At 38.3% G+C, this 24,041-nt stretch overlaps 1 protein-coding gene across 2 annotated transcripts; it reads right to left on the bottom strand.

Moving 5' to 3' along the window:
• Nucleotides 1-658: 658 nt before the first annotated feature.
• On the bottom strand, nt 659-23,822 carry ppm1aa (protein phosphatase, Mg2+/Mn2+ dependent, 1Aa). Of its 2 annotated transcripts, none has more exons than XM_018690191.2 (6): nt 23,409-23,822; nt 21,577-22,430; nt 21,353-21,470; nt 19,687-19,798; nt 19,464-19,521; nt 659-3,619 (listed from the first exon to the last, which is right to left on the bottom strand). In XM_018690191.2, the coding sequence occupies exons 2-6, from the start codon at nt 22,411-22,413 to the stop codon at nt 3,584-3,586; spliced, it is 1,161 nt and encodes a 386-aa protein (XP_018545707.1). In that variant the 5' UTR covers nt 22,414-22,430; nt 23,409-23,822; the 3' UTR covers nt 659-3,583. The 2 variants fall into 2 exon arrangements, with proteins under 2 accessions (XP_018545707.1, XP_018545709.1); XM_018690193.2 differs by lacking the exon at nt 659-3,619 and adding an exon at nt 9,209-14,607 and having other exon boundaries at nt 23,409-23,821.
• Between the last annotated feature and the right edge of the window lie 219 nt (nt 23,823-24,041).

Here is a 24,041-nt window from a genome sequence, read left to right as displayed (position 1 = left end):
TAGTTTGTCTTGAGTGGTGAAAATTGAATGTATGCAATTTTCTTTAATTAGATGTTGATAAATGAAATATTTAAAGATGTCACCACTATTAATTTCACCTTTCCCTGACCCAGGGACAAGATTTTAAAATTGTAACTATGTTTGGACCAGTCACTTCATTTCAAATTTTGTTTGCAAAGAACCTCATCTACTTTATTTGACTTTTGAAGAGGTGTTGGATTCTGCTAGATGCTATTTAGGAAAGAGTACAAATAAAACATCTTTATAAATCAAAATTTAAAATCACATAAATGTCATACTCTGAGTAAAGGTTTCTCCTTCTTATTCAACCAATAGATTCTAAAGTGAAACATGGGGAAAAAAAGATTTAAAACATAACATTTTTCTCATCAGTGTCTGTACAGTACCACAAAAACGGATGAATGTCATTCACAAAAGAACCACATTACACTGGAAGTGTGTGTTCAGATCAGTCACATAGGTTACAGATATACAATGTTTTTTTCATCATGCAGTAGAAGAGGAAACAAAAACGGGTGTAAATTTCTTTGTGAATGAATTCCAGTTATACAACCTTTCTTTCCATGACACCGTTTCCAGTTCCATGTAAGTGTGATTACCAGGCTGAAAGGCATATTATATTATTATTTAAGTAAAAAAAAAAAAAAAAAAAAACTACTACCATTGTGTGGCTTGACTATTCATACAAACATACTAATATACACACAGTCATCTGATAAAGAAAATGACAGAAACTTGTCTATTTCAAGGTAATTTAACTATTTCATAGTCAGCAGTATAATAAGTTTTTGTTCTTTTTTAACATAATGCAACTAGTTAAGATGAACAAATGAAGAGATTTTTTTATTTTCTGTATCAAGAGCCTGATCTAAATGGAAATGCAGTGTGTACTTTGTGGTAGGGAAATAAATGCAGGTTTTAACTATATGTTCATAAAACTGGGGATCATGTGGATTCAACAATTTTTTCAAAACCCCCAAAATAAACATAAACATATGGTATTTGTCATACTGTAATAAGGAATGCCACAAACAGTTGTGTTTATGTAAGACACTGTGTATGCAAGCCAAGGTTAATGGCTGTGAGGACACATAGTTTAAATGGAATAAGGTGGTGCAATGTGGGTGTATGAGCATATAAATTCAAGTAAGATGTTACTGAGTCAGAAAACTATTCAGCACACTGTCAAGCAAGAGATTCTTTACAGCTGACATTTAGTCACTCAGTATTCTTACACAATGAAGACATAAATGTACATTCATTCAGAAAACTGAAGCGTCGTAGTCAGGCTGCTCAGTTTCTGACCTTTTCCATTCTTGTACTTAACTCAAGTGTAAGAAAAGCAAATTGCAATGTGTTATATGAGAATGAGTGTATCTGTGGGAGGTGGGAAGGAAGATATAGTGGAAGATTATGACAGAAACAAAGAGAGAAGACACTTAACCTCTCACACGTCACTTGAGGGAAGCACTGTCGCCATGTCTTAATTCACTGCTGACCTACAACACAGTTAGGAATACTCACAATGGCTTTCACATAACACAACATACAATGAGGTGACCACTGTGTTCAATGTTTTATTCATGGAACACATTTCACACAGAACAATGTTATGTCACTCAAGATATTGGAGATGTTCTTATCAATTCCTCAGAGCTCAAACATGGCCTGGAGATCAACAGTAGAGTACAGTACAGTTCAGTGTTAGCTTCTGAATTTGTAAGTGCTGATCCAAAGTCTGTGTTGGTAAAATATTCTGTGGTCGTGCAGCAGGGATTAAAAAATAAATAAATAAATAAACCTACTGCTTGTTCACTTGGGGAGACACAGCCTGAGAACCAGCAACTTAGCTCAGCACCATTGTTTACCACAGACTATTCAGTTACATGTCGTGTGGTGAGGTTAGTAAATGACAAAAGCACAACAGAGTTGTGTGATGGACCAAGAAAAACTGAGGAACACAACCCACTTGATTCCTCTTGAGTCAGGCGTACTGGCACCATGAATGGAGGGCTTTGAAAAAAGTACGCTCAAAGCCTCGTGTAATGCCTCTTAACATTTAACGTGACTACAAACAGTCATACAATGACTACATCCTTTCTTTCCTGTAAGTCCTATATGTGCGTGAGTGGATACACAGTCAGAGACAAAACAGTGGCACAGCGGCAAACACAGCTGCAGTAGTGGATGCCGCAGCCATGGACAGTCACAGTAAATATTACTGTTACAGCTGCCTGATGTACTGTTTATAGTGTGTGATGTAAAGGGATAGAAATTTACACATACTAAAAAAAGCAGTACCTCAGTAGGTTCACATCTTGATTAACTATTTGCAGGAAGAAGCTCTGATCTGACAGATGAAACTGATGAAGTGCAAAAGAGGACTAAAATAATAATAAAGCTCTCAGCAGCAAAAGCTAAAACAGATGAGTCTCCTATTAAACTGCAAGTGGCGATACCCCAAGAGCCCAACTGGTAAGATACCTTTGTGAAAGTCATGTGTTTTTGGAGCCATGATAAAGTAAAATGTAAGAACTTCCAAACATCACATGTAAACCATCTGTGCTCCTCCATACGCTGAAATTATTTGGGGATTTAAATGTATAGCACAATTGGTGGATAAGTGAGTAACAATAAGATGTCACTTAACTGCTGCATGGATCATTGCAAAGTAAAACAACATGCAGTATAGGAAGTCAGACTAGGGAATAAAACAAATGCAGTGCCAGTCCTCTCATGGAGCAGATTTTTCTCTGCAGGTGTTATAGCACTAATTCTAGCTGGCCATGATGATGCTGTCCTTTCTAATTTCCTTTTAGCACTGGTGAATTTCACAGGTTCATACTGCTCATCTGCCTCTGTCTGAGCCTTGGGCCTCAGCACCGCTCTCTCTTATCTCTGCACCACGCCTAACAACACAACCTGTTATAAAAATCTCTACTGAACTTTAATGTTTACTTTGCAGGAAATGTCACCAATGGGTAGTGGGATGACCAAAACGAAAGAGAAATCTCACTTAGATTCATCAATAATGTTGATATCCAGTTGGCCAATAAGTTAATGGAAACAAAATTTGAAATGGAGACTCAGAGCAAATGACTTAACTCTAAAGTCAAGGCACCTTCATAATGACACTGTCTTGAGCCTGTTTCAGTGATGTGTTGCTGAATCTCACACTGCTATGATTCATGTGTATATCTGACTGTCAGCTCTTCTCCAATCAAATTCATCCATAATAATTTAGAGGTAGAATGATCAGATAAAATAAGCTGCATGATAGAGGACTGGTTAAATTCTCATCTCTGCCCAGTGCTCATACAGTATTAAAATTAGTATTTAAGCCACTGTTTGGAATGACGTTATGCTATGACAGGTGTGGATAAGTTAATCTTAAAATGGGTAAATCAAATGTTGAATGGCTAGTTGGACAAATCAGATGTGTAACTTGACTTGAAACCACGTTCAATAAATCACGAAGAAGTGAGAACAGATGCTTAATTATGATGATGGACAAACATGTGACAACAAATGCTTGCTTGACACCCTCTGATTAGCTCTTGTTTTAGCTGAAACCACGGAAGAAGAGGATGTCTGGGTCCTGGGGAGGAGAAGAGCAGGGTGCAGATGAAGTGAAGTTTATAGATACAGATGAGGTGAACTGAAGGCATGCAGAAGGACTGACTCAATCACCCATGGGCTGCATGCGACCAGATGTCAGGCAGCATGCAGAGGAGATGAAAAAGACTGACTGGTACGAAGAAACAAAAAGAGAGACTAACACCTGGTGATGCTATGATTTAAAAAAAAAAAAAAAAGAGCCATTAACGGTTGAGGGCCCACTGAGAAGGCACGATGACAAGACACCCACAGACAGTCATGAACATTTCCATCTCACCACAGCCCAATCACAGACAAGGGAGCATGCTGGAAATGAGAAAAGGCTTCACAGGCACAAAAGAAAAACAATTTGCTATCAGTCACATTTTCACAATAAAGGACAATGGTTGGTGTTAGACGTACAGCGTAATGAAGAAAATTGCTGGTATGGATTGACAGAAGACTGCCACAAAGGTACTGAACAAATACCATATGCCTTTAGCAGTGCCTAACCATCCAGAAAAAAAAAAACACATCTAAGAGAACCTCATCGATAAACTGGTGTTTAACCTGTTTTACAGACAAAATTGAATTCCACTCTTACAGTTCTATATGCTTGCGGTGAATTCTGAGGGGTTTTGCTGAGGCCTCAATTTGTTACTTCTGAGACCGCACTTTGTGGGCTTGTTACACAAATACAACAGTAAGTGTTCTTCAGTCAATGTTGGCATCCACTTGTGACCACTGCTCCTCTTTAATACAGTTAAGACTTGTATTTTAAGATTCCTTGCCACATTTCATAATTTTGCAGTGTTTTCAACTGATGATCCAGCAATATAGGCATAATTCACAATCACACAGTGATTGCAAGACATATTAAGATAAATATCAGTGAACGGGATTCTGTCAGATTCAAAGGGCTGCCTCTTTAGAAAGCACCCTGCCCTGTAATAGAAGGCATTTTAATTGTTTTTCACAGGCTGGGAATCATGAGTTAAGGCCAATCTATGCCTTCATGTAAATTTAATCATCTGCTCAAGTCCACACAGGTACACACAGACTCCTGTGAGACAGCACAGACTGTCCACACAACAAGTACGCAGTCCGAAAAGTGAGCTGGGCACTGGTTTCGTGCACCATATGTATTTAATATAGTCCACTGATGTGGAATACATTGGTCATACACACTGTTGTTTTTTTTTTTTTGTTTGTTTTTTTTACATTTTTCTATGTTATTCAGCCAAATATACACATACAAATACAAATGAGCTCTTGCTATCAGGGGGTCGGCCATCATGTTTACTAGCATAGTTTACATGCAAGTCTACAGCTGTTGATGTCGGTCCTGAAGTGTGATCAGAGCTTTGTAGGTTCCCTGCGGAGTATTTTAAACAGTCAAAACAGACTACATTCAGGGTTTCTCACCAAAACACTTTGTATGTATCCTTGAGATCTAAAAATGTGTGAAATGCAATTCTTTACTCAAAAAATCAATTTTCATAGTTTAAAGTATTGTTCGGATACATGTTTACTTGCTTACAGTCTTCTTTACTTTTGTTGGTGTATTGCTAAGTTTATTGACATGTTACTGCCACCAAAACATTGCCGAATAGTGTTATTAGTCAAAAACTCCACAGGGTACATTTGAAGGGGCTATGTCTAAGTTTTCTCAGCTGCCTAACATGGTTTCTTGTCGGGAGTGTGTGGTGGTGATGGTTGCTTGCCAAGAGATTCAGCTATTGTTGAGTTTTAAAGACGTTAGAACAACATCTTCAGTGCTGTCTGGATGCTATAGTGAGTCACTATCATAAAGTGACGAGACAGGTGAGCCAGGCCAGGGCTAGCTGTTTAGCATGCTAACTTAAGTAGAAGAAAGAAGTGATAGATCTAGAGGCGAACCATTGCCATTACTTTCCACCGCTGGAGACAGCTTGCAGCTTGTAAGTAAAGTTTGATGCTGAACTAGCAACATTTCTTCTAGACTGGTAGGTAAACAGCTGGTAATGCTAATGTTGGTGACGTAGCAATAGCAAAACTCACAAATACCTCCTTTAACTGGCTTTTATGGCTTAAATACTGGTCTGTCCAACAATCATATTTACATATTTACTTTTCAGGGAAGTGTAAAGAAAGAGACTGTTGGTTCATCTGAAAGAGGTTTCAGTTATCTTGTCCATCCCCTGTAGCTGTGACACACAACTAGTCAGCCACTTGCCAGACGAGAGTTATTCTGAGACAAGGTTTTATTTTTTCCTCTTCCACACAATGAAATATGGATAAGAGTGGAGGGGATCGTGGGCAGCTGTCAACAAATTCCCCAGCTTCCCGCCACCACTGATCAATCAGTCCTGTATCTGAACCACAACAGTGCTGACCCGCTGGCTAGAGCTGACATTAATCCTAAATCTTCCAGTCAGTGTGGAGGAATGACAGGACACAACGTGGTGGCAGTGGGAGCGAATGCTGATACAGGCTCTAACAAGGAAAGGTGCTGATGCTAATGAGTGTATCTGTGGCTCTTTAACGAGCCTGCATCGTTTGATGTCCTAATTTACAGTGAGCTTTGTCTCAGGGGTGCAGGATAATGAGCTGGCCCGGGATTCCCAGGGCAGCAGCTTGTGTAACCCACCTCATGCAGGGGACACTCACTCCTACTGAGTATAAGTGAGAGACAGAGAGAGAGAGAGAGAGATGGTAACAGAGGGAGCAGGAAGGACATGTTCAATGTCTGTAGGAGAGAGGAGGGTGGGGAGGTGGGTACATGTCATCCCCGCTTGATATGCTTGTTTGTACACACCAATCATTGAATCGCTGCAGCCAAGTGAGAAAAGCTTGTGTTCTCTGTGACAAACTGACCTCGGGCAACAAGAACACTCACAGAAAGAGGAAATGGAGACGGAAAGCATGGCGGGTGGAGGAGAAGCAGCAGCTTCAGAAAACAGAAAGTAGATGTTATTTGATTTGATCCCGATCAAGCAATGTCTCGTCAATAAAGACAACCCTTCCCTTGCTTCCTTGTGCTTAATTCAATCACCTTTTCCCCTCCTTTTTTTCAGAGCAATGCTGAGAAATCTGGCTCCTGGTGCACTCCAAGCCAAATTAGCAAATGTGGAGCTCAGTGACCTCAGCGTGGAGACCATCCACAGAGTATGTGTGCCCTACCACCCCCACCTCTTACTGCTGTGTCTGCATGGCTGCATTAGTCAAGCTCAAATGGGTTTTTCCGCCATGCGAAGCAGAGCATGACATGCGCTAAACAATGGCAGGCAGATGACGAGCCAGCTCCATTTGATGATGGCCTCTGCCGACATGGGCACTTTTTTTTTTTGATGTGGAGAACCATAAGGGCAGCGTGATTCATTAGGGGTGCACAGGTGGTCCGGGATCTAATGAGTCACATTCTGTGCAGTTCTAATGTGCAAATGGCTCAAAAAGGGACGGACAGGCTAAAAAAAGCTTGTTTTAGATAGGAGTCATGATTTTTCTCAATTTAGTGAGGATGTGTTCTCCTTCTCAGTATATTTAAATCGAAGAGTACACTGCTAGCAAACAGAGAGGTTCCCAGAAAAACAGAAGGGATGCATTTTAGTGCTCAACAACACATTAGCAATGGCCATTAACATTAATTTGTCACTATGTGAAGAGAACACGTGCTGCTTGTGTCTATGCATTCAATCACAATATTATGACTTAACACCTTTAAAAGTCAAGAGTGTTAAATGTTGTTGTTTTATGCAACTAAAAACTGTCATCATCTATTCAATACACAAACAATAGCTATTTCTATCAATTAACTTTCAGAGGGCAGTGAGAATGCCACTGTTGGTGTTTCTAATCAGTTTCAGCTATTAACACTGCCCCCCTCTGGCTAAATGGCTGCCTGAGTAGGAAGTTGTTTTTGCAATTGATCAGTCAGATATTGATTACAAAGAGAAAACTACAGTATGGGAGACATTTTGTTATAGATGGATAATAGATACCCCTCACTGAGAAAAACAGTCATTTATGAAATGTACACTTACATGTAATTAGGCAGTGTTAACAGTTGTTGGGAGTATGAAAACACTTCAAACTGCACAATAAATCTAACCTTGCTTCAGTACCTCTTAATATTACACAAAAATATACTCCAAAAATAGTTTCTTTTAGCATGCTAGTCACTTCATCGCATTTGGATTGTTGTGGCTCCTGCGATGAAGTGACTAGCACTTCATTGCAGGAGCCACAACAATCCAAATTGTACCTGATCTATTAACTGCTCGCCACTGAGCACCGTTTGAACGTTTGACCTTCTAACACAGCTCATGACATTATGTTGACATTTAAAGTAATCCCTCCCACGGTTCTTAATCCCAGTGGCCGTGGACTGCCCTGACCCATACTCTGAGCTCAAGCCCCTCACATGCACTCGCCACACACTGGCAAAAAAAAGCCAGCGAGACAAACACAACTCTGATACCCGGACGAGTCAACAACACCGCCGCGCTTTAGAGGGCTCATGGGGCTCAGAAACATGCAGTGATGAAAGGGTTTGTTAATGATCATACACAAACTGAGGCTTGAAAATAACATGCTGAGATTCAACGTGTAACATGAGGACAGCATTTATCTGTGCCTCTCATGTATTACAATAACAATTGAGTCACAGAGATTAGCATAGGTTCTCCAAAACATAAATACCCATTCATTAAAGGTTGTTCAACAAGACCTAAGCTGCTCTGAAGGTATCTCCTGAATCCTTATGACTCTTCTAACATTTGGATGAAAATATTCTATTTTTAGATTTTGATTCAGTCTTTTGTTTCTCACACTGCAACTGTATTTTCTATAACCAGTTGCTTGGAATGGCATAAGTCTTTGCTCAAATATTATCCCTTTATACTGAATAAAAATACAGAATATCAGAAAGAAACATCACATACCATACCAACATAACTGATGAGAATTTTTGTACATTGTGATCCGTGCTATAAAAATTCTGAAGTAGATAATGTTTTGTGCAGCAGACAGAATATTTCTTTCATCCAGTTGATTCTTTAAGGATTCAGGAAACACCTTCAGAACAGCTGTAAGTATTGTTGAATGACCTTCAAGGTTTTGCTTTGGAAAATCAAATGCTTAGTCCTGTGACTCAGATGTAGAGGTAATAATACATGAGTCAAACTGCTAACATGAGGACTGCCAGAAATAGATTTACGGTACAGTTCCTTAATCTACTGAAAAAAGAATTAAAAAAGAAAAAAGTATTATGCCAAACTAGAGAAGAGATGCAGTCACTGCCATTTCTGCAGCTTCTTCTTTGTCACAGGTTTAGAGGAATAACCAACAACCTGTGTCGGGAGTCATGTGATGACAAAAAATAAAGCTTCTTTTTCTGTTATCAACAAGTGTGTCAGAAATTCATACCCTCCATTCATCCCTGGCTCTTACAGTAGAGACACCCTTAACTATACCCTTATATAACTATATAGTTATATAATCCAGCTTTCACTGTAGACTGTATTATACTAGTTGATTTTTTTCTTTAAAATTGTAAAAAGTCTCACTTGTGCAACAGGCCCAAACAGATAAAAAGTGATGAAATGAGAGGTACAAGATGACAACCCATTTATTTAGTAATACATTCTGCAAACTAGAAATTTTATTCAAACTTCAAAGGCTAAAAAATGAAAGAAAGGAGGGAAAGAAGGGGAGAAAATTTAAGGAGCGGGGAGAGAAATGCATCAATTCACAAGCAAGGAATGCAATTTGTTCAATCAACAACACAAATAGTACAATTTAGTTCCGGGAACAAAGCTTTTTAAACATTTTTCTTTTTTTCTGCCATTCCTTTGGAGCTAGAACATAATACAAAATATACAATTATTGAACTTTGTAAAATCACTCACAGAGGCCTCTGAGAAGCATTTGAATCAACATTGACAATACTTATCTACAGCACTCTAAAGCTATTCTTGAATGTAATCATAAATATAGCAGACATGAATGTATGTATGCACATTTTGAATGCTTACGAGGTTACCATGTTAAAACACTTGCATTTGTTAAAAGTATGACATCATCTGCAGTGGAAAGTTAAATAAGCTTTCAAGACCGAAATTCAATAAGGTAACATGGAGGGGGAAAAGCATACAAACCAGTGATCGTTGAAAAGTTGTACCTTGAGACAACCAGGACAAAAGTCACTTGTTGATAGCTTAAGTACCCTAACATGAAGCTAGTTTTTAATCTATTTGAGTGTAATGTCAGCAGCATTACTCCTCCTCATAGTGTTTTGTTGAACAAGTACTTTAGGGGGCAACATGAGATTGGGTAAGGCAAATCGGTGAGCTTATTTATGAGCTGAAAAAGGTCAGCAAAGTGAGGCTCAGGTCACCCTGCAAGGGGACAAATAAACCACCACTGCTAAGGGTCACACAGTAAACGCCACAACTGAGGTACATCAATATGTACAAGAGGGCGCAAGCGTTTAAAATCTCTTCGACTTCTGCCAGGTATTCCTCCATACAAGAATATACAGGATGCATTCCAGGCAACCAAAGGTAACTCTGTAAATAGCTTTATAATCTTTTTTTCTACAATAACAATTTTCTGAAAAAAGAAAAAAAAAGCTGATTATACAGATGATCAGTGCATATGACTATTGTCATTTAGTCACACCTATTTTCTCACACATCTCACATTTCTAAAACCCTGAACTCTCGATACAATTCTAGATTTGAGCTAAGTCGAGCATCACACAAGTGGACAAAGTCGGTGAAGTTACACAGGTGAGCGTCCGAGGGCACTGTTTGAGAGGGGGCGGATCAGCTTACACGACAAGGCCAATAGTGTTTCTAATTACTAAGTTGTCATCTGCAGTAGCCACTTAAATCATTACTTGTTTTTGTTAACATCAGCACTATTCAGTCAAATACTGTACACGAGCACAGGCTTATCCCACTCAAATAGATCAGTGTTAAAAATCATAAGTTCTAGGGGAGAACCATAAGAAAACGGCTCTGATTAAAATGAACTGCTTTCTGAACAGTTTGGATCTACATAACATGAGACAAAAACACTTCCTATAAATGTTATGAGGTATTTCAGTTTATGAAAAGTAAAAACACGGAGAATAGATGCTTAGGGACTTTTTCTTTTTTTTCTCTTTTTTTTGTAGGGGATGGGGGAGTAATAGGGATGTGATGGGTTTTTTTTGTTTTGTTTTTGTTTTTACACATAATTTAAAGAAAATACCCAGATGTGACAAATCACAGCCAAGCCACTGTCCAGATCTGCTAACATTCCAGCTACAGCAATTGTCTTTTTTAAAAAAAAATTAAAACATGAATGCCTATATTTTTCATTCTGTGGAATTAGTCTGTTATAAAACTGGGTAATTAACCAGCATCATTATAAGGGCCACATCATAAACTGTACAGTTTGTCAGGCTAAAATGCAGGACAGTCCAGGGGAACCGAGGGGGGGGGGGAGGGTATCAATGGCCTCAAGATGCAAGGAAATATGTTTGCTCTTTATTAAGCTTGAAGAAAAACTGCATGAAATGTTGCTTTAAGAGTCATCAACACCTACCAGATTTGCAACAAGCAGATGGGTGCTGAAAACTGTTTGATGAAAGAGACATTTAGTCACTTAACAAATACAAGCAAAGCAGCGCAAAAATAAAATAGCTTACAGATGAAATAGAAACCTTACATAAATCTAAAAAAAAAAAAAAAGGCATTTTCATTCGCACTGAGTCTTTTTTCCAAGCACTCTTGAGTTTTCAGAGTTTTCATTTAACATGACGTGAGTACAGTAGGTATACAAGTATTGGTGAGCATTGTGGTAGAAATACAATACTGCAATCTTCAAACCAAAACGAAGTGAGTTTAAAGACATTTTTACTTTTTTGTCGTTTGATTTTTTTGTTGCCATTTTTGCTTTTTCATGGGAGGGTATATTCAGTGAAACCACATTTTCATGCATACAAACATACAAAGAAATCAATTTCCCTATTTGACATGACAGTCAAGTTAGCTACCACTTTAACAGGAAATCTACAGGATTATGACTATGTTATTCATGTTTTTTGTTAGATGACTGTTTAAAGGTACTCTGTGGGGTTTCCACTGTAATCGCACACAGTTAGGTTTACAGTCAACATTGCTTACAACATTGTCTTTAAGGCCTAACAAACACTTTTAACCCTCACACATTTTCAAAGGCTTTTTTTGTGTTTTGAAACCCACACTTTTTTGCATCAGCTTAGTTTTTTGTCTTTTATTGGTTCAGTGGTACGTTTATGCCACGTTACCATGATACCAACTGTTGATACGCACATTACTGCCTCCTGCACTCAGCAGACGTTTCACGTCACCTCATGTGCTTGTCCTGTGTGTTTGTCCCTGTGCATGTGGTAGTAGAGCGAGGACCCGCTCTTCAAAACATTTCTCTACAGCACCACCAGTGGTCAAAAACTCCACAGAGTACCTTTAACACAAACTAACAGCAACTAGAAATTTGAAAATAAAATTGCTCTCTTAATACCTTAACATTTTTTAAATCTTTTGCAGGGTTACAACTAAATTATCTGTTACATTGTTACTTCTTGTAATATAGACTTCACGATTACAAAATCTCAGCAATCTTTGGCCTTTTGCCACAAAAGCACATTAGGAAGCAGCTAATTTAGGATTACAGTCAGGGTTAAAGTCTGTTTTTTGTTAAAGATTTTATCATTTGCTACCCACCACAAATCTAAATATGGTGAAATAGTTAGGATTGTCATTTTGGTAAATGTGGAATTACAAATTTAGCACATTATTATTGTGTGTTATATAAATGAAACCCCTCAGTGTTGATCAGAGGGACACCTAAGTGATTAGTGGGAAACCTTTGTTTGCCAAAACACACAAAAATTCAACTATCCATCCCAAGACAAACCAGAACCACATCTTGTCCATGGCAAAAAAAACTAACTCAAGCGACATGATTTATTCCTTGAAAGTTTAAGTCAAAAATATATACATACATAAATTTCCAACAATGCAATTTTAGACAAAAAATGGCAGAAAATAAATCTGAAATAAAACCATTTCTCTTCAAGAAATATATCTACTGAGTGTGTGTGTGTGTGTGTGTGTTAGATACAGATTTAGTCTACTACTATTCATCTTTTCAGGAGAGGGAAATTAACTGAAAAAACTAAAGAACCCACAGATCATACACTATAGCAGCAAACTGTATTGTGCTCTGGCTTGTGGTGGCGTAGGGGAGGGCTTTAAGCAGAGCAAACTCAATGGGAATAAAAAGGTGCTATACATCCGTGAGAACTCATTGCAGTTAGCGGATTTGTTCTTGGTTTGAAAGTCCAAATAAAGGGGAAAAATAGTCTCAAGTCAACAGTTTCTCCTATTTGCAAACTAGTAATGGGTGATTTTCTCTAAAACAGTCAGTGCTTAAACTGTTCACATCAGTCAAATTATTAGATGTTAAAGGTAGAAGCTAAAAATCTATCTGTACCACATACAAAAACTCAATCTCATGGGGGAAAAAAAAAACTTGGCATAGGCTGTAATAAAGCTGAAAAAAGTGATCATAAATCATATGGCACCCACTGTGGGCACTGGTAACAATGAATGTTTAGAAAGTGATATTAAAATATGACACAATACATGTGTAAATTAGTCAAGACTTGACTAGCTGCAAATCACTGTGCACCATGGGTGAACTGAACTACTTGTGTCATCTCAGGTTACAGTATAGTTCTGATATATATAGCTTGAAGTTGTTCAAATAGCGCAACAGCATGTAAACTCTGTTATCCAAAGCTTTTTGGAATAGGTAGTGAGAGCCTGTCTTGGGTTGATATGAAACACTGACTGAAAAAAAAAAAAAGAAAAAGAAAAAAAAAGACAATGGGTAACCACTGGGTAATTCCCTTAAACTCCAGCCTGGTCTGTTGTGTGAACCACCTCAGCAAATTTAAATTAGAGTCACATGTACAGATCTGCCTTTACACTAACACACGTGCGCACATACATACACACAAGCACCCACGCACGCTTGCAAGTATCTATCCGCACAAACAAACATGTTAACAGGGGTATTTGTTTTATCAGACACTTCAAAGAATTGGAAAAAAAAAGTTAATTTTTCGCTTCACACTTCCAAAATGACTGAGGAAACACTTTGCCATTATTATTTGAGCATGTACAGAAAACCACTTACAAAAATAAAATACAATAAAAAAGCACAGGGAAAAAATTATTAGGATTTAAATGGTTTGATATAGAGAGCTTACTGTGCTGTCAACTATACAATTTACCCGTTTCTTAAAGGAGCATAGACTAACTGAAAAAAACAAAACAAAAACAGAAAGAAAAATAAAAGCGCAGAGACATTGTGCCTGGAGGACAAGCAGTAATATCCACTGAACAGACATTTGTTAGAATTCCAGAAGAGCAGGAAAAGGCAAATAGTGCATAAAAGGTTCTCTTTTTCATTTCTTTCATTTTTTAACTTAAAATCAAGCTGCATTAAATACAGGCTGTTTGTACAGGACAATTGCACTTCACAAAAACAGAAATATACAAACACACACAAGGAAATGTGAATCAAATTAATTACAGCAAAAAAATTTACTACTTAAGCTGATTACTTAACAAAAAAGAAAGAAAACCTTGTGGACTCACTTGTTATGGGTTACTTTAGAGGAGAGTATTTAGGTGGGTGAACATAAAATGGGAGACAAGACGGTGGGGATCCTGAACTCCAGAGTGGACTGGTGCTGCACTATTCCAGGTTTGTGTGCATGCAACTCCTCTTCTTCCTCCTCCTCCTCCTCCCATGAAATTCCCTTCTTAGAAACCAAAAGCTCAGAGTGACGGTGAGACAGACTGCTGAGCTGAGCTGCTGTGGGTCTTGAGAGGATGGTGGTTTGTAAACTCTATGCTGTGTTAGTGGTAGGAGGTTGTGTTACCACATGTCGTCTGTGGATGCAGAGTCCTTGATAAGAGGGGAGAGGAAGGAAAAACCCTTCAGACTCTGACTCTACATCCATGAGATCTCTATCAAGAGCTGGACAGGTTTTAGCATGTACCATACAAACTGACAGATCATAAAAATCATCCAGGAGTTGCTGAATATCAACACCATTATTCCACCCCATCAACATCTTTGATGCTGTTGTAAATACTTTTACAGATAATCTGGAGGTATATTATTATTATTTTACCAAATGTACTCTTATGTATGGATGAAGCATTAATTAATTTGTCAAGCACACACAATAGCCATCCACCATGGCTGTATAAAATTACTCACTGTCTGATGATGTCAAACATAATTATGGTTTATAAACATTGTTGTGTATTATGGCTTATTTAAAGCTTATTTAAATAGTATTTAAAAGCTTCTGATGCAAACATTGTATAAGTTATTTGTTTCAGATATTCAGTAATATCATTTAAAACTGACAAGTATGGTCTATGCAATAATTTTAGCATCCTCTCAGCCCAACCAGAAAACCAGCAGTACTATCAAACTAATTATACTGAACAACAGCCAACTTCTATTTATGCTTATAAAATAAAAGTTGTTTGTAAAGGAGTGGATATATTTTGCTAAGTTATAACAGATGCTAGAGAAGCATACAGCTTTAATCATAATTCACACAATATTTCCCTTTGTTTATGTAATTGACTTAAGTTTATGTAACAGTTTGTTTAACTCATAAACATCTAAATACTTGAAACAACTGTTCTAGTGGTTGATTATCCTATATACTAAATGGAAGCTCTCTCTCTATAAAAAAAAATAGAAAAGCGTTCGGTCTCGACCTGCTCTAAAGAGCCTTGAGATTACTTTGGCGCTGTATAAATAAAACTGAATTGGATTGAATTGAATTAAAACAGGTGCTGCTGGCATTAATTTACATGTACTTGTCCCCAATGTCCAAATGTGACAGACTCAGGATATGATGAACTCATATATTAGACCAGGACACATGCCACCTATACAGTCATACTACACGATCAAACACGGATGAAAGCAAAACTGTGCAAGTCACAGAACTGGAATCAGGCTGTAAAATACAGTGTGACACGGGGTACCAAGTAATAAAGCAGACTGGTTTGGGATCGTTTTAGCTTTGTAACGAAGTGACAAGATATGGAAACTTACTGACCAACAAGCATGTAATTTGCTGTAGGTAAAGACAATTAAAAACACGCTTGATTATGAGTTTTGACTGCAAATGACCAACATTATGACTTTTCACTACTAATTTATAAATAAATTTGGAAGAGCAAATATGAAAATAGATACGTTATGTACAGTAAGTACATTTTAAGAGCTTATACTCAGAATGGCTAACCATTATTCTCTTAACTGGTGTAAAAACATTTTTTTTTTACCACTACTTGTAGGACACACCGCCGACAAGTATGTTAGCTGTTGCTACAGAGCAGTTTCAGGAATGAATCAGTGTCAGATAAACATAATCAAATGCACATCCTCTCTTTACTGCACAAGCACACGTTCCTTTACAATGGCCACGGTTCTACAGCGCGAGCATTTGTCACATACACGAATGAACGAAAGACAGTAGCAAATATGAGAAATTATATAGGTGCATTCATATTTCTGATGACCGGATTAGCAAAATACAAAATTTCAGGAGGTCTCCCAGTTAGTTAAACTTTCATGATAAATGATAATTTAGGGCCATCATCATTGTGATTATCTTGAACCAGTATTTGAATCAATAATATATATTGATATGTTTCATTTTTACTGTGCATGCTGAGCATCTTCAGCACAATTTTTTTCTTTAGGGATGAGTTAAGTTTCATCTTCTCTTCAGATTGTAGTTTGAGCATGCAGTGGTCTGCTGTGTCTTTGGTATCAGCAGATAGCCAATATATAACGATCAAGGGAAAAAAAACTTGACCAGGACTCCCCGAATGTTTCCGCATTCTGTAACATTACCTAGGTAGAATGAGTGAGCTGTCTGTAGCCGGTCTGCCTGTTAGTAGACAAACTAACTTCACAGCTTGCCGACTGTCATTACAGTTTTAGGAAAGGTCTATAATTAATGCAAATTAATTAGGTAATCAACATGTTTTTTTGCGAAATTTAACAGTGAAAAAACAAAAAACAAATGAACAAATACCAAAAACAAAAGAACTGTGCCTCCCTACATTGTGCCAAACAAAAATCCTCAATGCATTCAGACCATAATCATTTTATTTTTGTACCTTTCAAAAAAGAGCATTATAACTCCCTACTTAAGTTGATGTGATGCTGATTTTTTAGAATTGTTATTATACAAAAAACATCTGAAATTTGATAGTGTCTTACACTGCTGGGATTTATATGGAATTTTTTTTAAAATATCATTTATAAGGTACTTTGACTGATGTTTTATCTTTGAACAAGTGAACCAAACAGATAAATGTATAATAGCATGGTGTGGATATTTCAGCAGCAGAATAAGGTGATATAATAGCAATAAGGGATGTCTCCATGTATTTAAAATGTCAATTTTATGATTGCTGCTGTTTCTAAAAATTGCGCACATGGTCCAGCCGTTATGTATAGTAGCTCGTGTTACGAATCTTGTTACGAATCACAACTTTAAAATAAAATAAAATAAAAAGCCCTTTTAAATTCCAAGATATGGTACTGACAGTTGTAAATTGTGATGATTTCTGGTGTAGGTATAATCATTATCATCACAGAGATAATTAAATATACCTACCACAGAGTACATGGTTAGTCACAGATTACACACAGAGCATCTGAAGCTGTATTCAGTTGGGACAACCTTTTGTCACAGGCTATATGCAGTCTGTAAGCTGCTGTGTTTCTGATTACATCTGACATCCTTTCTTATGGAGATTTTAGTTATGTTGCGCTTTTCTATAACATTGACCGCCAGTGAAACTATTAACAAGTTTCAATATATAATGTGATCAGTCACATTGTTTTAATGATCCCATGGCCTTTTCTGTATTTTGTGGTGGTATGATGTGAGTTTATAATGGGCTTTTAGGTTTTCTTGTCACAGAGCTACATCTTTGTCTCTGACAGAGACACTACACATATTACCGATTACTGCGAAGATGAAGAACTGGTGAAAGGTGAAAGCCATTTTAAAGATGTCACGAGGGTAACTAGAAAAAAAAACCCTAAAAGTACAAAACAAAGAGCTGCATGTACAGAACGGTGTTTGATTGAAAAGATGGGACATAAAGGCTGAGAACACAACTCAAAATGTATCTGTGGTCTGATGATAAAACCACAGAACTCTTCAGTCACAGTTCTACGTGTTGTCTAGCATGGCCCTGACAGTATCTTTGTTTTTGCAGCAACTACAGTAATACTAACAATGAATGTGGCCAATGTAGACAAATTGTAGAGGAGAACCTGGAGGGAAAGGCCAAATACAAGTCTTTTAAAAAGGCAATGACAGTACACTGGGGGGTAAATGTACAGTAACCTCACTGTTACATAGGACTCACACATTTCTTGTAAAAAGGATGAATAAAAACAAAGAAACTGTCATATTTCTTCTCTTTAAGGTATAGTTACTATGTTGATGCAAATCCAATCAATGATTACATGCCAAATTTTATTTGCATGACACCAAAAATGAGGCCAGACTTAAAATTTAAATTTCATTAACAATATGGTAGAAATTTTAAGAAAACTGTTCAATTTCACTCCTTTTTGCTTGACCAAGTTGGTGCAAATCTGCAAACAAGTGAACAATATCCAGATGTGTAAAGATAACAAAGATGTGTCCTTGGAGACCTGAGGGTAACACGCAGCCAACGGTGGTTCAAATTACTACTCGATTAAAGGGATGAATACAGAAACAAATATTATGTAGGGTTTCTATGAGCCACTTTGAATTAATTTGTGAACATTTCTGAAAACGGTATTTGACTTTGTTCCATGGGAAGCTTTGTGTAGCCTGATGGCAAACAAAACCTCAATTTAGCCCATTTTTTATTTAGCCTGCACCACATAATACAAAGAAGTCAAGGGGCTTGATGGAGTTCTGAAGGTACACTACTCTCTGTGATAACTCAATATGTGAAACTACATCAAGAACTCCATCTTCATACAAACATGAAATACTGAAACAAAGCGCTAATATTTCCCAGTCAAGGACAAGATGAAATGTGTACAGTTATGTAGCTGAGCCAGTGAACTTATCTGATGAAAATGTAAAAGCATGATATCTGAGGGCACTGGCTTTGTGGCCTGCTTGTATACAAAGAACTATGAGCAACGCTGCTTTTAAACCAGTGTCTCAGAGAATGTAGTTTTTTTTTTTTTCAATCCACACAAACACCAGATAATTTCACTTATTAGCTCTTTCCTCTTTGATTAAGGGAGCACGAATTATTCAAATCAGCTCATGTGGTATGAGACTGAGTCTTTTTGGCACAGGACCTGCAATGCTCTTGTGGTCCTTTGCCAAAATGAAAGCAGATTTTGTGACTGAAGAATTACTATGATTATTCAAGAGAAACAACTGGACCATTTTCTGCTAAGTGTCAGCCATACAGAAAAACTGTAGTATTACAACAACTGGTGCTTGCATCCCTTTTTTCTGTTTTTTGGACTCATATAAACTTGGCAGAAGGCAAAAAGATACCCTCAACCGGTCACTTCGTCATCGCATTTTTAAAAAAATTCACTTGGCGACAAGTCTTTTCCCTTGTTTCACCTTGTTGAATACCATTGACATGCATAAAATTGATTAAAACTTGCTAGTCACATGTCAACAAGCATGCATACTCCAAACAAAGCACACCTGCTGGGAGTTAAAGACAAGCTGGGATACTTACTGTGTCATCACTTCGGTAGGGGTTGAGTTTGTTGTACACCGCTTCAATAACACTTCGTCTGAGGGAAAGAAAAAGTATAAAAACACTGAATGTTGGGTTTCATTAAAATAAAAACATTGAAAAAGATACCCAGTGATTGAACTGGCAGTAACTGTCAGAAAGGAAAGCATGTCATTATGTGATGAAGTTGTCGTCGTCAATTCTAAGCACAAAGCTCACTCACTTGCTTGCCAGCTCTCCACCAGGAGGGAGGTTCGGGATGCTCTCAGATGCTAACGTCCGCATAACATGGACCAAATCCGGGACACCTTCATCCCCCTGCTTTTTGATGATCTCTGTTGGTAAACAAAATTATTTTCTTTTGGATCCTTTTATAAGACCATACAAGAGAGCTTCTAATATAGATGTGATTTGTGCAATAACAATGTTGGAAAAAAAAAAGCCTATCTGTATAAGAATGTACAGTAGAGAAAAACTGTGATTGAAACCTCCCATACTTATCATGTTTAGAATGAGAAAGAACAGAACAGGGTTGTGTCGCTTGTGTCGCTGTGTGTGTGCATATACTTTAAATATTATGTTTTTCTCACACACACAACATCTACAGTACTGCATGTCTCTTCACCATGGAGGAGAGATCCCTCTTCTATGGCTCTTCCTGAGGATTCTTCATTTTTTGGAGGGAGTTTTTCCTCATGTGAATCAAGAGTCTAATGATAAAGGGTCTTGTATAGACTGAAAAGCCCTCTGGGGTGAATTTGCAGCCTCTACAAATAAAAACACACTGACTTCCCTTGACTTTGCCTTCTGATAGAAAGAATAAAGGTTATATAGTTAAACACTAAGTGGTAATTTGATGAGCGGTAACGATTTTTGAGACCTATGGCCACCTACTGAAAATGAAATAGAAAAATATCAACCAGAAAAGGGTTTTGTAGAGAAGTATATTTTCCTGGTCATCATGTTACCATGGAACAATTTGTGTTAAGATCAGATTGTCACCAATTTGAAATTATGACTCTAATTCTTTCAAAAAAAAGATTGTTATTGTAAACATGAGTTAAGTCCTTTGCTCAATGGGGTGAAGGCAGTTGATGGTTGTATATATTAAACCTTGAACTCTGACTTGAACAAAGTCTACTGACCAAAACATCTAATTAGACAAAATGACATCAAGTGTTAAACAATGTGATGAGTTACTTCTTTTTCGGCCTTACCAGTGTATGTAACATTTTTCCCAATAGAATAGTACTTGAGCTTAAAGAATTTTAAATAAAATCTTTAAACATTAGAATAGTGGCACTAAAATTTATGTGCCAGTCTCTGTAGTGACTGAACATGAAGTCTGTTGCACTTTCTCTCTTCAAACTCTCTATAACATACATAAGACAACACTTTAAAAATGTTGATAGGCCTGCCTGAGTTATAATGCATGACATAACTGATATGCATCAGACATTTAAAAAAACAAAAAAACAACAACCCAGCAGTCATGTGTAATGAAGCAGGTCACATTACACTATAGTTACAAAACACATCTGAATACCTAGATTATACTCAGTAAGGTGTTTGCCTATTTTCAAATCCTGTTCTTCCTGACCACTGTGGATGCTCTGTGACCATAAGTCAATCAAAGAAAAACAACTTCTTCCTTCAAAATGGGGCTTTGGATGTTTCTCTGGCTCTACAAACAGTCGTGGCATATAAACATTTGCTAACTCTCCAATCAGTATAAATGTTACTGAGGATAGCATTATTTAAAAAATAAATATTTTAAAAATAAGGGGGTTTGCATTGAAGGAAAATAAGATAAACAAAAGGAATTATTATGTTAGTGCCTAACTTTTCATGATAGTCTACAAAGGCAAAACATCATTTTTCTCCCCTACCTTCTACTCTGGCCTCCAGATATTTATCCAGCTCAGCCTCCCGTTTCACTGCTTCTGGAGATACCTTTGGGGCCCCAGGAAAGCAGATTAACACAACACTCATATTGTCCCGACTTCCCTGTGGAAAATTAAGAAACAAACATAGAGGTCATGAAAATCATCCATGACACCAAAACAGACACGTGTGACAAAATGTCAGTGTAGATTTTGTAGACACGCCATACCTTGTACAAGCAGGTGTCAACAATTTCATTGCTGACTCTTTCAAGATCATCTGTCACCTCTAGCCTTGACCTGACAAAGTCACACAGTTCCTCATTGGCCATGACATCCCAGATGCCATCACAAGCTAGTATAATGAATTCATCTTCCCCCTCGCATCTCTCTATTGCATAAACTTCAGGCTCAGGTGAAACAAGCTGCTCTGTTGGGCCTTTTCCATGCACACACTTGTAGTCGAAGTCTCCCAGAGCTCGAGAGACAGCTAGGGACCCATTAACTCGCTGGATCATGACTGAGCCACCGGCATTCTGGATCCTTTCCTTCTCCAGAGGGTTGCTGGGTTTGTGATCCTGTGTGAAGAAGTGCACAGCTCCACCCCGGCTGAGGAGCCCCCGTGAGTCGCCACAGTTGATAAAGTAGATATGGTTCGGAGAAATCATCACTCCCACTGCGGTGGAGCCACTGCGATCCACACCATGCTTCTTCTCAGAGATGGTTCGCATGTGTTCATCAATCTGCAGGAATCCTGTTCGGATCCCGTTCTTCACGCTGTCCACAGAGGGGTCCTCCTGCAGAGCACTCTGGAAGTCTGAGTTGCTGGTGATGTGCTCCAGCAGGTGCTCACAGCAGTACTTGGCCACCTGAGAGCCAGCATGACCATCATAAACGGCAAAGAATGACCAGAGGTCGAGACCATGAGGCAGACCAATTACTGCTGTGTGTGCATCTTCCATCTCTACCCGCCAACCTTGCATGCTGCTCAGCCCATACCTCAGGTTGTTACCTTCACCATGGGAATTATATTTTTCCATCTTTGGTTTGTCCAGAAATGCACCCATTGTGTCCCTCTTAAAACCTGTAAGAAAAAATAAGAGAGAGAGACATCTATTTACAAGATACAGCAAACACTTAATGTTTTACACAACAGGCAATAATTTAAAAACTTTTAGACAAAATTCTGTTTCTAATCACTGTATTATGCAAAGACACCTTAAATTTTTGGGAAAATGTGGAATAATTTTCCAAAAGGTACACATTCTGTATGTCTCCTGCTGTATAGCTGGGCACAATTTTGAAAAATAATTAAATTAAATCAGAAAATCTTTCCATTTGTAGAAAAGATTAGCATCTCAGAGCTGAGTTCAGACACCCTGCTCCAGTCTAAAAATAGCAGACCTGTGTACACATTTTTGCTACCTATTAGGAACACTACTAGTCTGGATCAAATTGAAACGCCCATAAACCACTGGCTGATCAAGTTTAGAACGAAATGTACTAACACGAATTAAGTTATTTAATCGTGTTTTGAATACACCGCTGACCAGCATCTCTCTGACCTTCGCAATGCAGAACACTTCACCACACTAGCTAGGGTTAGCGAGGTTATATTAGTTAAAGCTATCGTTACATGCCTGCAGAGCTAACGCTAGCTAACCGACTGACCAGTTACTCGATAAACACACACACAATTTCAGGAGATCTGACAAATCCAACACTAACTCTAACGCTGTGGTGAGCTAATGTACACCACGAATCTGCCCAGTAAGTACAGCTTTTGCGGTTGGATTAAGGCGAAAAGTTATCTCTGTAGAAAGTCCAAACCACAACCCAAATAAACAAACAGCCTTGCTTACTTGCGGGCCTTGACCCTTGTCCCTCACAGCTAACTTTGACAGGCCTCCCTCTGCCATGGTCTGTTAACGTAACGCTCAGGCAAGGGGAGCCCTCGGCCTTGCTAACGTACTATGGCTACAATGCTAACTTCGCTAACGTAGCTAACTGCCCAACGTTCCCCTATAGTCGCTGGCTCAAGAGTGAACATCTTATCACTTACCAAATTTCCAAAATACCGGTTGACAGCAACGGAAGCTGCGACAGGGAGTAGGACTGACTGGCCGCAATTCACACCAGAGAGGGTACACCGACGAAACTAGGGGGTTTGCGGCGGTTTAGCTAGGCTAGCTAGCCAGTTAGCTAGCAATGAGCAATCGTCACTCAAGACTCAGTGCATATAAATTGTGTAAGTGCGGCGGTCCCTCTTGGCGTACGCCCGTGATGCATTACATTATCTCAGCTGGCGAACTAAAGTATATTCTACCAGGTTTTCTTGTAAATTTGTGAGCCGGAGCTTTGTGTGGCCAAGCCAGGGGGAAGCTGAAACGTCTGTCCCAGCCTCTCCACTTGACAGCTTGACAGCTTGCTAGCTAACGTTAGCTTCTGAGAGCACAGAGCCACTGAGACAGAACCCGGATGTTGCAGGTTGCGTACTCGAAAACATGACATCATCCCTGAAGAGTTGTAGCTTCTAAGGCTCATACACAGAGGGCATGTTTATAACAACACGGGAATATATACTGAAATATGTCCCACATATAGCTTTGAATTGAATGTGGCCTTGGTTTAAAAAAAATCTATCTTGCATCTATAGTGATGTGCGTACACGATGTTCTCCTGTCATTTAATGCAT

The sequence above is a fragment of the Lates calcarifer genome, linkage group LG19, assembly GCF_001640805.2.
Source record: "Lates calcarifer isolate ASB-BC8 linkage group LG19, TLL_Latcal_v3, whole genome shotgun sequence".
NCBI classification, from domain to species: Eukaryota; Metazoa; Chordata; class Actinopteri; family Centropomidae; genus Lates; species Lates calcarifer.
This window is presented reverse-complemented; position numbering and strand designations above follow the sequence as displayed.

Excerpts from the sequence above, each read along its gene's own strand:
- ppm1aa (XM_018690191.2), bottom strand. The coding sequence starts at position 22,413 with ATGGGTGCATTTCTGGACAAACCAAAGATGGAAAAATATAATTCCCAT. Across the intron at positions 19,799-21,352 it reads TCTGGAGGCCAGAGTAGAAG|AGATCATCAAAAAGCAGGGG; the intron begins GTAGGGGAGAAA and ends GTTTACCAACAG. Across the intron at positions 19,522-19,686 it reads GGTGGAGAGCTGGCAAGCAA|ACGAAGTGTTATTGAAGCGG; the intron begins GTGAGTGAGCTT and ends TCTTTCCCTCAG.